General features: G+C 39.1%; 1 protein-coding gene across 2 annotated transcripts; it reads right to left on the bottom strand.

The window, feature by feature from the left end:
• Positions 1 to 2,407: 2,407 nt before the first annotated feature.
• sp3a (sp3a transcription factor) lies at positions 2,408 to 14,564 on the bottom strand. Of its 2 annotated transcripts, XM_084725135.1 has the most exons (7): positions 14,379 to 14,564; positions 13,862 to 13,959; positions 12,311 to 12,406; positions 9,393 to 10,644; positions 6,838 to 7,024; positions 6,544 to 6,740; positions 2,408 to 4,403 (listed from the first exon to the last, which is right to left on the bottom strand). In XM_084725135.1, the coding sequence occupies exons 1-7, from the start codon at positions 14,383 to 14,385 to the stop codon at positions 4,111 to 4,113; spliced, it is 2,130 nt and encodes a 709-aa protein (XP_084581261.1). In that variant the 5' UTR covers positions 14,386 to 14,564; the 3' UTR covers positions 2,408 to 4,110. The 2 variants fall into 2 exon arrangements, with proteins under 2 accessions (XP_084581261.1, XP_084581260.1); XM_084725134.1 differs by lacking the exon at positions 12,311 to 12,406 and having other exon boundaries at positions 14,379 to 14,563.
• Positions 14,565 to 16,143: the final 1,579 nt, after the last annotated feature.

The following is a 16,143-nucleotide window of genomic DNA, read 5'->3' as shown; positions in this document are numbered from 1 at the left end:
CCAAGAGGAAATTAATGCTCTAAATTCTGCAAGACATTTCACAGAGGAGACGTATTGTAAATACATGCAGCTGCAGAACCCCAACAATTCATTGCACTGTACTTTCAAGTTGTTGATTCCTTGAGAAAGGCAAATAATAGTCACTTTGCAAAATTGCAGGCCTATCCTTCGACAACTCGGAGGAAAACAGTTCAAATTGGCCAGGAATAGGGAAGAAGCAGCCCTCTCGCTGAAGTATTTTGTATATTTGGGATGGCATAATGAAATAAGTCATTTCTGCCAACAGTTCACATTACCTCCCAACGGTTAAGCACCATAATCCCAATGGCATTTTGAATTCTATCACACATACAGTTGGAAATGTTATTGCATGATTACAGTGTTTCTCTCCCTCTGCATAGTTATTGTATTTATGCATTTTGCCCATGAAATGGAAGAGAAGTTGAGCACCACGTACAATTACACAGCTATTCAAACCGAGCCAGAAGAACCAAAAGCTATTTGCTGTGATAAAAACACACAAACAACTTGTGGTGTAAGCACTGGTTGAAACGATACCTGTCTGTCACAAAAACACAATACTGATTATTGAGAAAGCTTTTCCTTTTACTCTCCGAAATAAGACTTGAGATGAATTGTGTTCTTCTGCACATAATGTTCAAACTACATCAGCAACAATGAGGCAGCAGAAAAGACATGTTTGGCTCAACAAATCAAAGCCGCAGGAGGCTTTACTTCTCTTGCATCTTTTAATTTAATAACCATACACTGAAGCTGCCTCGCTGAATTCATTAAGTGGCTGAAAAACTGTTGAAAGCTCCGAGGCCAACGCTGACATGTAAGAACAATAATAGGAGAGCTGGAGCAGTTTGTTGACAAAGTTAGCCTCCAATCCAGGTGGTCAGTTGTAATGACAAAGTATGTGTGGACAGTGTCACGCTCAGCCGGGGAGGATCGTCCCCACTGATGGCAGCTTTTATCTGCAACGGCCAGAAGAAACCATGCCTCTTCTTGTTATGAGGCATTGGCACTTTGTCAAGCAAGACAAAGTTATCCTGCCTCTGGCGCCGGACAATCGTCTTCCATTTCTCAATCTATTTCCAACTATAGGTGTGATTTGCATCATAAAAGCCAAATGCAGACCACACAACCGAGTATGAATCCTCCCCAAAATGGCAGAAATATTCCTGAATCTACCTAAAAGGACATTTCCAATCTGCCACAACTAGAAAACCCACGATTCTCTCCTCAGATTGTCCCAAAGGTCTGTGTATCATAGATTTCATTCCTGCAGGGGAGCAAAGATTATTACAATATTCAGATTACCGAGCAGGGGAAATTAATTGGACTAATTAACATACAAGTAAATGATGATACCGTTAACACATTTCATTAACTCAAACTGTCATTCTATGTTCCTGGTGCACTTGGTATTGCATTACAATGAATTGGATTCATTAAATTATGCAAATGAAAGGAACGACAAAACGGACGAGTCCTTTTTAACGTTACGGACCACATTCTCTGACTCGTTCGCAGCAAATTGACTAAGACTCAAAAAGCATGTGCTTTCCACTCTGATTTACCAGATAAAGCTTTTCATAGACTACCATTTTAATTATGTTCACAGGCACTAAAACCAGGTAGGCTATAATACATTTTAACTCCCTTATGCCACTGTCCTGAGCCTCGTATTCAAGAAAAAATAGCAACAGTACCTAATTAGTAAAATGTCCTATTTAGTGTGAGGAGTACAGGGTGATGCAGCATGTGTGGGCTGCTAATATCAGGTTAATATATCAAAATGCTAAAGGATTATCATTATTTCTGGCACATGACAGTGACAGAAAACTGTATGCACAGTTAACAGACAGAAACAAGACAGAGCAGCTTATTTAAAAAGGCTTTCCTGATAATTCACTAAAATATACATGAATCCAGGTCATAAAGCCAGAAGCTGTTACCTCTCGTGTCTCTGTGGGGTTCGTTCAAAGTCATGAGACACTACTTTGTTCTCCGGCAGCAGAATATTCGTTCCTGACATTTCTGTGTGACATTAACTCGTGGTTAATAGAGGGTCCACACCTCCTGTTGGCCTCTGTGACTTCTGCCTTCGTCTTAGCAGCGCTACACGGGGAAGGTCAAGGGGTCAAACATACCTCTTGTCCTGCTCCCTTGGCTGCAGTGACATCTACTGGACTACTAACCCCAGAGTGTGAGCCGAAGGGGGGGAAATGAAGCTCCTGACTGGATGTCAAGTCTTTGAAAAGACACAAAACAAAAAGGTTTAAAGTAGAAGGCAAAATTCAAAGTTGTCTTATGTTTAGTCATTTTAGCATGAAATGTCACACGGTCCTCCGAAAGCAACCTTGATACATTAAAACAATAAAATAAAGCAAAAATGAAATTCAAGTGTAACAGAAAGGTTTATATTGATGTAATATTGACATATTTATACAAGAGATTCTGAGTGAGAATAAACCTTCAGTGTTTAGTACATGATATTAAAATGCTCTTTGAATGTTTCAACAGCATCTTACTATCTGACTCAGAGGGTAAAAGTATAATCAAACCAAAATATACCACCATTATTCACTGTTCAGTGTGTGTATTCAATTAAACAATTCAACAGTTGAAGTTCAGAGATAAAATAAAAAACACATAATAACATGGAACAGGGAAATGCAACATACAAGTTAAAGAAAAAGTATCAACACAAAGACGGACACATTGTACATTTACTGACAATGAATATAAAGGACAGTTTCTTGGGAAGTATACAAAACATTTTTTATACAAAAGGATTAACAACAAGATGAAAGTGATAAGAACAGTGCTGTTAAAACGAGTACCGCTTTCAGTAATACACTGATTTTTCGACTGCGTGAGAGGACTGATGGAGGTGAAGAATTCTGCAAAAGCTGTTTCTAGAACATGAACGAGGGGTCGACCTTATAATAAAAACAAACCAAAAAAAAAAAAAAAACGACATGGTAGATTCAACCAGCATAGGTAACATGGTGACAGCTTAATTCACCTCAGCTTTTGGTCCATCAAATAACATTTCTTCACGACACCCCACCACGGCCAGAGAAGCTACAGGGGTGATTTACTCTACTTATATCACACAGTCACAAGTCACCCTGAGTTTGTAGTCAAATTTGGCAATTACCTCCAAAAAAATGGCTTTTTTCTCTTCATATCACAATGCATGTTTTTTTGTTTTGAAGTCCTCCAAAAAAGGTTTTACAAAAACACATTTGAATTACATATAATGAAGCCATTTGAAATATTTTGGACTTCTAATATCACAAATGCATTTTCTATGTAAAGCCCAATATAAATAGCTGTTCAGTCAAAATATTTAATAAGCAAATAATGTGTATCATATCAACAGTATATGTTCAAGGATTTACAATACAAAATTTTGATTGTTTTGATTTTCACCTGCAAAATGTATTAGGTGTGAGCAAAGTTTAAAAAAAAAATGGAGGAAGGAGGGCTTCCTAATTAGCAAGCAGACTGACTGCAAGGAGGACAAAGACACAAAAAAACAAAGAAAAAAAAAGAATGCATAATATTTAAAAAACAAAAACACATAACATGAATAAATCTGCATGGACGTAAGCATTAACATTATTTCAGCCAGATAAAATTAGCTCTGTTGTGAGATTTAGTCTTTGCTGAAAGGAACATGGAACAAACCTTGCTTACCGAGGACATCATAAGAATATACATCCAAAAAAAAAAAAAAAAAAAGAAGGCGAGGAGAAAATTGCTCAACTTACCAATAATTTTTTGTGAAAAACACATAACAAAACATAGTAGATTCAAAGCAAAATGGCATCCTACCTTTCAAACAACATAATATTGTACAAAATAAGGCATTTCCTTGTGTGTTTACTGCAATGTCTTTTTCCGTTTCTTCTTCTTTTAGTCTCACTACTAGTTTTTCCTCAGTACAAACTGAGTACGGACATGGACTGACTATTTCTGTGTTAAAATATAGATATATTTATAATTTTAGCTTTTCTTCAAAACTTGAATAAAAATGCAGGTAGGAGTATACAGTATGAGAGAGGTTGTAGAAGTTCATAAGTGGAGTGTAAATCACTCCATGACTTCGCTGGCCGCTACCGTAGTGACGAGCTGGAGAGGGATCTCGGCGTTGGCCAGGATGTCCTGGGCGTTGCTGGAACCCTGCTGGATGTTGGTGAGGATGAGGGTGGTCCCGCCTGCCGTGGTGATGATACTGTCTGAGGACCCTGCGGATTCCATCGAGGCCACCACAGCGCTGCCAGAGTTCACGCCTTTTTTGTTCTGATGAGTTTTAATGTGCTTCGCCAGGTGGTCGCTCCGCATGAAGCGCTTGGAACATTCTGGGCAGACAAACTTCTTCTCTCCTGCAAGAGAGAAAATATAGTTTGAGGGTTAAAGAGTTTGGTGGTGAATACATTTGGAGAGGGTCGAACATGCCATCTATCTGGACGATGTGTTTCATACGTGAGGAGATGAGCTTAAAAGTGCCATGCAGGTTCAATTTTTAATAAAATTAAAGATTTTGTAGGGTAGAATCATATAAAAAATGGCAGAACTATCACTGAAATCAAAATTCTTATTAAAACTGATTATTATTGCTTGTTGCTACACAAGCTAGGGTCAGGGCCCAAAATTAACACCCGTCACTCGCCAAATGTGAGTAAAAACAGGGATTCTGCAGGTTTCAGTAAGGTAAATTTAAGACTTTAAGACATTTTTAAGCCCATAAACACAATTTAAGAACTATTTCACATACATACTGGCAAGAAGTATGTTAATTAATCTTTTATTAATTAATAAATATTAAAGAATCTCTTATACTTTCCACACCTTAAGGTGGAGCATGAAGCTAGCTGGTCGGGCTACACAGTTAGCAGAAGTGGTTATTGGTTCAGTATTTTAAGGCCTAAAATTTTGGATTCTGGAAATGACTGGATTTGGAGAAACCCTGCAAAAATCTGTTGGTGAATAAAATAAATGTCAGCAGACTCTGAGGGTTACTGAAATACTACACTACAAATTCTCATCACTACAACACAAAACGTGATCGCCAATGTTTGTTTTGCTGTTTGTTTGTTTTGTACTGACTAACTGTGATATTTAAAAAATGAAATACTGATATAATTCTAATAATACACACATGATAATAATGTGTGCCTCTAAAAAATGTGGTGTTCTTTCTGTTTCTTTTGTTAATCAGCTCATCTGGTTCCTTTTCACCTTCCAGTAAGTGTAACTGCACATTTTGTACAGTCATCCTTCACTCCTATTTTTAGTGGAATTCATTTGCCAAAAAAGAGACAAAATGCACAATTTGAGTGATGGCATTATTAAAAAAAAAAATTCTATAGATTTTGCAGGGTAATATTTTGGCCATGATAATCGTTTGGTGAAAAACAGATATGCTGACAGCCCTTCTCTTCACACTAGCTAAAAAGGGGGGAAAAAAAGCATGGTGGAAATTCACAAATAAGAAGGTAAGGAGACATTGGCAACAGCAATAATATGAGTAGAAGTATTTGGCACAGCTCATTTTTCAATTCTAAAGACATTGTACCTTACGCAGATTTATGGCTGACGGAAAAATATTTTGTCTGGTAAATTTTTTCAGTTTGCAGCCAATGGCAGACGGACCAAAAAGTTAATTTTGAACCCTGCTGAGGACGATATTAAATCACTGAATTAGCTGATGAATGCCAATGTGTCACAGATAAAATGACAAATAAATTGATGACAAGTTGATACTATACGACAAGAGAATTCTCACCACTTAGAAACATAGAATAATTGAATATCCATTTGCAAAGTTAACTGTGAACACTGACCGTGAGCTTGAAGCTGACAGTGTAATGAAATGCTGCTTTAGCCCATAATGTCAGAGGCCTCACTCAGCCAACGATACAGCCAGGGTTTATAAATTCAACAACATCATGAGCAAGTGGTCATATCTCTTTCAAAGGTCTAGGCTAGCAGTAAATGTCATCTGATACTGTACAGCATTATGTTGCACTTGTATAATTGATTGGCTATTTCCTGCTTTCTTGCATATTCTGTTGAGGTGAATATTTCACTGCATCATGACAGATGGCAACTGCATTTAAATATTCTACAAAATTACAAGCAGATTAGGTGAGGTGATACCAGGGTGTTCAGACTCAAACAAGAATTGTGGGATAAAAATAAAACAGCTCACTACAAGCATCTCTTGTCACGTTTTTGTTATATAATCTGGTGTTAACAGATCCTGCAAATTACACAGCAGGACAAACTGTCTCAACCCTCATTCTGAACTGGAAAAATACCACCAAGATTGTGAAGACTGGATATGTTTATCACAATGGTCTTCAATTCCTGACATGACATTTTACATGTAAATCCAGAAGGGTTGCAAACGCTGTCATTTTGCACATGACTCACACTTTGCAGGGCACAAATTAACACGTTTTACTGATTTTACTGATGTTTTCCTGATGTGCAAACAGTGAGGGAGCAGAAAAAGGGCACCTGTGTGTGTTCTCCTGTGTCTCTGCAGCTCGTCGCTGCGTGTGAACCTCTTCCCACAGAACATCCAGCTGCAAACAAAAGGTCGCTCCCCTGAATGCCAGCGCAGGTGTGCTCGCAGGTGCGATGTCTTTCCGTATACTTTCCCACAGCCTGCGATGTGACAGATGTGCTGCTTCTTCTTCCCCGTGCTGGATCCTCTGGGAAACACGGGTACGAAGAGTTAGAGCCCTGATGTGTATTTTCCATGCAGCATGAGAAGATTCAGAAAGAAAAACACCAGTCAAGCTTACTCACCTCCCACCTGATTCTTTACAGTTGGGGCAAGTGCACGCCACTCTGCGTAGTCTCTTGCCCTCCTGACCCAACTGATCCTCGTCATCCACCAGCCTGACACGAAGGTGGGACAGATCGCTCGTGTTCAGGGTGGAGTCCGTGCTCAGCTGCCAGTCTCCAGAATCTGGCTCTTCTTTTATCTGAATGTCTGGAATGAATGTGTACATTAACATCAACACAAGATCTGCTAGACTTCCCAAAAAGCCTGCACAGTGAGAGCTGCTTTATTATTGCAAGTGACTGACAGCATGGCAGCAAATTTCTCAAGTAAAACTCCATATTAAGCACAGTGATCAAATAATGAGTTGATTGGCAGAAAATGTATCAATGGCAATTTTGATAATTAATTAAACGTACCCTGTGGACTTTTTCACCCACATGAGTGGCAGAAAGTGGATGGAAGGACATTGCTAAAAAGAAAAACTTCATCACAATGTTTTGATAGATATAATTACCTAAAACTTCAACACGATGTAGCTTTAAGGATACACAAAACGTGTTCTGTTGAAACACTGAATGTAAAGAAAAGGCCAATTACTTAGATTATCACTTATAAAATACCAAGCCTTTATACATGCAGCTTCTAAAAATATGAGGGCTTTTCTCCAGTTCACATAAATGTAAATTCAGAAACTTAATCTTTTATTTGACTGCTGGACAGGCAAAATATAGACCATTTTCACAGCAGACATTTTAACTCGTCACAGGGGGAAAAGCTCAGGTGTCACCGTTCTTTTCAAAAGTCCCAGTAAGCCATGATGGTATAACGGTGAGTCAGCATGCATAACACCAGCACCCTTAAACTGAAGCAGCTAAATGGAATTCAGCCATCATTCATTTTATTTAAACCTGTGACAAGTCAAAATGTCTTCAGTGGACAAAGTCACTTGCATCCCTGCAACACTATACATGATTTTACACAGATGTGGATTGCCAGCTTTAAGCAGCACAAACAAACTTTGATACATCTTTATTGTCTTGGTCCCAGCGAGCACCAATCAGGATTTCAACGTTGATTTTTAGTTGAAAACTGGTTGATATTCTGCTTTTCGCCTTCTTTTCAACTGGCTAAAATATAGTTACAACATCAACGTGTCACAGAACACAAATTTGTTTAATCAATGTGATAATTTTTTTAGTTGTAGGTTACAGGAGAGACAGTATTGATTAGTGTGACGGTATTTCTCTAAAGGTGAAATCTGGTGTACACAAAGTCTTAATTTCAACATGTTTAATGTTTCACATAAAATGTCATACATATGAACTATATAGGTTCTGAGCTGCCAACAAGAACCTTCCAGGACAATGTAACAGGTGAAAGAAATTGTGCTTATTGCTGTAGCCTAATGCACATGCGCAAGCACTCAAGCGTATTAGTTACAACTTCAACTTCAATATACGACGGCATATGTACAGGGGCGTAGTATAAATAACGACAAAGAAGTTAGTGAGTTAAACATGGAACTTTCATCCAGGCAACTGAGGTACAAGACTTGTGTCTAACAAGTTTTTTTTCTGCCTTTCAAATGAGCAATTTGGATGTAGTTGCGCAGTGAGGGTCTAGGCTATTATTTGCAAATTGTAGAGTATGAAAAATGTCATTATTGCGAATTGTGGTAAAAAATGGTCTAAATGTGAGCGCTCAATCAGCATCAAATAGTCAGTGAAAAAATGGTCATTTTTGAACAAATTCTAAACATATTTTCACCGGTGACCATGGTCATTTTTAAAAATGTCTTTGGCAGAAAAATACTCACTGAGGTGTAGAAAAATACAATAATTGAGTCAATTTTGTGGGATTTTTAAATAGAAATGTGACAAATTAAAAATGAAGTACAATGGTGCATTATTATGGTGTATTCAATAATCACGAGGTGATAAAAAACATCATTTTGACTTTGTACCCTCTACAGGCCCTGCACATTTTCTCAGATGTGAGTTATTCTGGCTGATCAGACCTCTGCTCAGATTAAAGATGGGAGGTGCTTTGCTGGAATTGTGTGAAATCACCAAAATCCATGTGCTAATAAGAAAAATGCAGGTCTAATTTGAAAGATGCAACCAACCTAACAGGAGATGGAGTCATGTCAATGAAATAATGTCTGCACACCCAGAGCCTTGAGAGGAGATGTAATCAGGCAACAAAGTAAAATCACCTGTGTGGGTTTACCATAGGTTTGGGCCGCACAATTAATTGAAATATTACTGCAATCACAATATGGTCAGGTGAAGCAGCATTTTTTTGATAAAGGTAAATGTGTGTGAAGTGCTGCACAGATGCCCTGGTCTACAAATCTAAGAAAATGTCACATCATCATGATTTTAATTGTGCTTTTTCTGTTAAAATCCAAATTGTGAGGTAAAAATGATCATTCCCACTAACTGAAAGTCATACATGGTTATATAATATATATATAATATATATATAATCTGGTGTTAACAGAGTAAAGATGCTGTGCAGCCCAATCATAGGTACATACTATAAATTCTGATGATAAAAAAATGAGCTACTTTACCTCCAGGGGTGTCTGTGTCTCCTTCATTTTGGGCCACTGAGTTGACCGTCACCGTCTGCAGGTTGGGGATCTGCCCCGTGCTGATACTGACTGGACTGGAACCCAGTGACAGGGTCTGAACTGGAGCCAGGGTTATCTGCTGGGGTGGTGTGGTGGGCAGCTGGAGATTCTGCAGGTTCTGCACCCCTTGCACTTGAAAGGTCTGCCACTGTATCTGACCCGACGGTGTGACCGTCTGGGCTTGGATGATGAAGGTTCCCGGGTTGATCAGCTGCACGTTCTGCAGGCCCTGCCCGCCTGTCGCCACTGACTGGACCACCTGACCGTTTGTGGTCTGAATAGGCACCTGCTGCAGCTGGATGACGGGCTGAGCCGAGGATGCCTGGACGCTCTGCTCCTGATTCTGTTGGATGAAGCCCTCCTGGAGACCAGAGCTCGAGTCAGCTTGCTCTGTAGCCACTGATGACAATGACGTGTCTTGCGTCAGCTGCAAACCTGATTCGTTTGCTGGAATGTGTAGCTGAGAGGAAGACGTTGGCACATATATCTCAGGATTTGCATTTGAGTCATTTACTGCTAGTGTCTGTGAGAGGTGATTATCTGTCTTCGCCAGACTCTCAGAGCTATCCACGTGCTGACTCGCCATAATTAGCTGGCCATCAGCAGTGACCCCTGTTGCTATAGTCTGAGCACCAGACAGGCCAAGGGAGTCCAAGTCCACACTGTTAATGGGAACAAAAGTAATGTTCCCAGGCAAACCCACAGGCACATTAGTAACAACCTGTCCCTGGTTGTTGAAGGTGGAGCTGCCAATAGAAACCCCCTGGATCTGCTGGACATTAGCAGTCTGTGATATGAGGTTCTGGTTGTTATTAAGGATGTTCGCAGTCGATGTCACGCTGAGACTCTGGCTACCATCAGGCAAGATCTGAATCTGCCCCGTGGCGTCCTGAGTCAGAGTTGCTCCCTCCACACCGGACGTGGAGAAGCTCAGCTGTCCATCTGCTGTCTGAATCTGAGGAATTACTTGGTACTGAATGTTAGGCACTGAATTGGCAGAGGCGGCGTCCGTTCCCGACGTCACAAAGATTGGCTGACTCTGTAAGCTCTGAAGAGGAAGTACGTACTGTCCATTTGACGTTAATATTCCTTGACTTTGGATCTGTATCATTCCAGATTCATCCTTCGCTGATGTGGGGGTTAACACCTCCCATTTATCAGTCCCAGTAAGCTGCGTAGATGGATCTGATGTCTGAGAAAGGAAATGATTGACATTAAAAAACTAATTAGGCACCTGTTGTTAATGAAGTAGCTTAAGCACTTACCAGCACAGCCCATATTTTAAGGAAAAAAATTTGCTAGCAGTTCACACAATCAGCATCAGAATCATTGGAAGGCAGAGAGCAAAATCAGCTACATTTATTCTGTTTATAAAAGCCAAGCGAGCAAGAAATTTAGAGTTTTGTTTCACATGTTCTTTGTTATTTGTAATCTATGGCTGTGTTCATGCCTTTAGTGTGGTTCCTCTGGTCCAAAACAAACCAAATAAAAATCATTGTTACACAACTGTACGTTTCACACCAATTCATTACGGATCACAACAAATCAACATTTGTAACTCTTTAGTCACAACTTAAGTCTGACAGATAACTCATACATCAGACAATGTCAGTGGCCCAACATCCTGCATCATCAGAGCTGCACTGACCTATGAAGGAAATGTTATGGCTGACAGCAACTCCTGCTACATCTAACTGCATTTGAAGGTTTTAATTGTCTTCAGTAGTGGTCAGGACAACCTTTTAAGCCAACCTTTTATAGACTCTACTTTACATTACTACCAAAGCTGTAATGAAGTGTTAATTCATTGTAAATACAAATGCCTTAAAATGGTGTTACTTGCTTTGTGTCGTTTGTCAGATTCTCAGCAATGTTTTGCTCTCACGTGACTTTGAGGGAAAAATTGAGCAATACATTTATTGATACTTTGCACCAAGTTTAAATAAAATTATTAAATGGTACCAAACAGAAATTTAATCTAAATACAGCAGACCTTCTCTTATAAAAATGACAACCAGGTTGCCAGCAGAACAAACTGAACCATAATTTTTTTCTCTCACCAGAGCCTGAATGTTATCCAGGCTGCAATCTTACTCGTCCAGAATAAAACATAATGAAGCAACACAAACTACAATACACACTGTTTTATAGTTTTCATTAACTTATTACAAACTGAAATATAAAAAATAAATGCAACTACATCATATTGGCCAGAATATGTTATGTCATGGACTAATGTTCATTCCCATAATGATCTGACAAACATCTTGTCAACAAAAACTTTGCAGAACAAGATCTTAAAAATATTGCTTCAGCTCACTCTTTCAGCACCAACTAAAACATAAACCCACACGGTTGCTGGTAAACAGTTTGACAACAGAAACAGTCACATTGCATCTACAGAGCTTCATTTTCAGTGATGCACTTGTGGTTTATGTTTTATGTGGCTGTTTTATCAGCACATCACAGATTAAGCTTGAAGCATTAGCATGCACTGCCTGCTGTATAAACTACATCAAACGAGGAAGGTTTTCTTACACTGTGAAAGCAACGATAACTGTATTTGCATCCAATATGTCATAGATGGGGGCCACTGAGTTTAGCCTCAGGTAAATGTAGTCTATTAAGGATCTCTCACAAGAACAGAAGGATATGGATGCCCTTACTCAGACTGTTTCAGCAGTTAAAACATTGCAGTTAGAGATACCCTCCTGTTCAGATACCAAAACACACTAGCGATAATTCCATGAAAGCAAGTGCAACCTTAGCTACACTCCCACCACCAGTTTTGCTCAGCTGTGATTGAAGGCTCCACATCTGCTGTAGCTGTGTCGGATCTAGCAGAGGTGCTGACTTACCACATCAGCGGCAGCACCTCTATCCACCTCTGATGACGGTGAGCCAACCTTAGTGCAGGTGGTTGCTAGCAGGTCGAGGGGTGATGGCTGAGTGTCCTACCCACAACGGGCGAGTTTAAAAGGAAGAAAGTGGGTGGCCATTAGTCTGGGCCACACAGAAAACTGTGACTCATTGCCAAAGAGCAAAGTCTTAAGTTTGGAGGTCAAAGGACTTTTGTGTCCTGTGTTGAGCCTAGGGCTGGGCATTTTTTTAAACATTACAATACCAGTACCACTGCCAGTACCCTTAAAGTGAAAAAGATACCGACATTTTTACTTAAAAAAAAAAAGAAAAGAAAAAAGGCTCAAAAACAATGAACTGGTTTTCAAAATAGTTGGCGATTAATCCAAAAGTTGAGTCCTAATTGAGTATTAGATGCCTCTGTAGCTCTGACCTCAAAACCTGTAGGCTGTATTGGTTGAGAGCTACTCACTGCTGCCAAACAGGCGCCTCGGGTGAAACAAAATATGAGGAAATAAGGAAATGCAGGCAGGGACTGTGGAGGGACTGTGCAGCTACAGACACCATCAAACATTCCTAGTGGGCAATAAGTGGTGATCTAAAGAGATTAAGTTTACACATTGTTTTTTTCTTTAAGGAAATTGTTGTATATTCATTTGATACCTATCATGTGAATGGAGGTTTTCTGAATTAATCCTTACGCATCTTATGGACTTAATTTGACTCCACAGGTGTGTCATATAGCAATACTTTTAAACGTTATGGTGGCTTTTTGGTGCTCTGAACTGCAACGATTGATCAATTGTTAAATTGATGGCAAACTATTTTATCACTTCGAGTAAATTTAAGAACAAAATAAAAATTCTGTGATTCCACCTTCATAAATGTTTTCTGGTGTTAATACTCCTCTTTGACAGTGTACTGAATAACTAGTGGGCAAAACAAGACATGTGAGGACATCATTATGAAAACAATCATTACTTGCAGCCATATACATACATACATACATATATATGTATATATATATATATATTTATACATATATATGTATGCATGTATACACACACACACACACACAGACACACACATGTACATATGTATATGTGTGTATATATATATAAGTAGTGGGCCCATCACACGTCGCATTAAATCGACGAAGGCGTGCAGTAATCAGCTTCAAGAATACCCGTACAAAGAGTAATTTTTTTTCTCGATCTACGTACAAAAATGACCTAATGCAGGTATCTGGAGGAGTTTAAATACCACTTGGTACTGGGTTATTTCATACCCAGCCCTAGCTCAGTCCCCCAGGTAGCACCTAGTATAGCATCCAGGTTATGTCTAAATCTGACTGGAATTTACTCTGTCACTTCAATCCTAACTTAAGGAGGCGGGATTTGTAAACAGCCTGGGAGGAAGTGTTGCCTGAGAGGTTCAAACCAGAGTACAATACCCCCCTCCAAGTTTGAAATATGTGAACTTCAGTAAGCTCCACTCAGGTACTGTAAACGCAGCAACGACGTGTAATAATCCCGAGAGGGAGATCTTACCTGGTTGCCCCTGCCCTCCTCCTGCTGCAGGAAGCTGCTTTGACTGCTGTCCACGTCCAAGGCAGCCATATCCCCTGTTTTCATCGGCTGTTCTGGGGCTGTGTAGTAAAAAACATAGCTAAGAGTGGGAACCGCCGAAGCTAACGTTAGCTAAACAAACCTGATGTTCACACAGAGAACTAGCTAACATCTGTAACGTTATTGTAACGTCAGTAGACTAGCTAATAATAAAATCACAACCACCGCAACCAAGTCAATCAATTTACACAAAGACAACAGCAATGTAGCGATAATTAGTTTAAATAGAGAGGCTAACTAGTTATGACTCCTAAAACAAGCTAACCTAGTTAGCTAAGCTAACGAGCGCAGCGCTAGCCACTACTGCTAACTTAGCCTGCGTTGATTAGCAATATCACCGACAAGAATCCGTGCTAGCCTGCTAGCGAGCTAATTTAGCCAGAGGATGGCTGTGATAGCTTGTTAGCTTACGTGGGTGAAAAAGACAGATATTACATACCAGTCATTGCGTGACTTGTCGTGAAACGGAGAGTCCTGATGGTCACAAGCCACCGGACATGATCAGCACATTAAATTGATTGTATGCGCGTAGAAATAGATGATAACTGTCAGGATTTTTTTATATTTTGATTGACGGGCGGTAGGTAACACAAAGGGTGGGGCCTCCAGTGTTGACTGGGAGTATTTGCGTCACATACAGGAAATCCCGCCGTTCTTCTTAAAGCTGATTGGTTGTTCGTTTTGTACACCGTGCTATTATTTGTCACTAGGCATGTCAATCTTCCTTTGTTGGCCTCTTTTCCTGTTTATTATGCATTCTCAGTTGTACCGTATTGGCGTTGGTGGTAGTGAAGATTGTAGTTACATTGTTCACTTTTCATCAACAGTGTTATTATTATTGAGAAAACGACCTGTATAATATAAGATGTAACATTTTTCAAAATAGCAAGTACAGGCTAAATAGATATAAGATATGGACAGAAATGCAATCACATTATTTGCTAAATATATGAAATTGATCTTCTGCCTCTAACTCATCCTTACCAAACTCCAGGGGCCATATTACAGAAACTTCCTATTTTAACTGTAAAGTTAAGGTAGGAAGATTCTAAGATAGGATTTTTCCCAATTTGGTATTTCAGAGGCAAATCCCAACTAACTTGTCTTGTCTTACTTCCTCCTGTCTTATCTCAGGTTAGGGGTTTGCTTTGCAGTCACTACTGTTTGCTACTGTTAATGAATATATTAGCTACCATTAGCTAGTTTGGTACTACTACTTGAGGAAAAGTGAAAGTTCAGACAGTTTAACAGCTGTCTTAAAGTTAAGTTTTATTTAAAATTTTGATAACATGCTTGTATAGCAAAACCAAACTGGTCTGTGGCTGATACAACGTTTTTGTTGGATAACTTTAACTAATAAAATTTTTTAAATTCTTGTTCAAACAAGTGTTCGAAAAGATGAACAGAGCTAAACTTTTATGTCTGTTGCCTAGCAACCAACACTACTTTTCCCATCTCACAGAGCTAAACAACTTTGTAACCACTAATTTCTGATTAAATATGCTAAAACATTTATAGAAACATACAGAACAATGGAGCAAAAACAATGACGGGCACTCAACTTCAAGACAGATGAGTTAGCGTTGGTCACACCCGTGTAGAAAAAATCCTAAATTCTTCTTTAATGAACAACAATGCTAACTTTGGAGATAAGTCTCCACCATATCTGGCATCCATTGTGTACACAATAAAAAGCCTAACTCTACAAGTAGCTACAACAAATGCTACAGTATAGCTACCATTACCTTGCTAGTAAGTTAGCTACTACTACAGTTGGAAAAGTTAAAATTAAGGACAGTTTAACTTTTATCTTAAAGAGAGGAGAGAAACAAGAAAACAGTACGTAATGTTGATTGGTTTGTCATGGCAGATCAGATCATGTGAGTAAATTCCTACTCTTAAATTTACAAAACAAATTAACAGATTAACTTTATGGTGCTGATACATGAAATTCAGTGCTCATTGAAGATACCCACTCAGGCTAATATTTCCCTTAAATTTTCATCTAAGGATGTGTCAGGAAAAAATAAGTAGCATAAAATCACTGTAAGGATTCTGTAATTTTCAAGTTTTTCCCCTTTGTTACTTAATTATTCCCTTATGCGTTGCTAGGAAGTCAGGGTTTCCTCAGAAATTTTAAGGGACCCGTAACACTCCCTCAAAAGTAAAATAATTTGTGGAACACGGGACAGTGGCTGAAGTTA

This window comes from Lutjanus erythropterus, chromosome 8, assembly GCF_056507025.1.
Source record: "Lutjanus erythropterus isolate fLutEry1 chromosome 8, fLutEry1.hap2, whole genome shotgun sequence".
NCBI lineage: Eukaryota > Metazoa > Chordata > Actinopteri > Lutjaniformes > Lutjanidae > Lutjanus > Lutjanus erythropterus.
The sequence above is the reverse complement of the archived record's forward strand: the minus strand, read 5'-3'. Positions and strand labels throughout refer to the sequence as shown.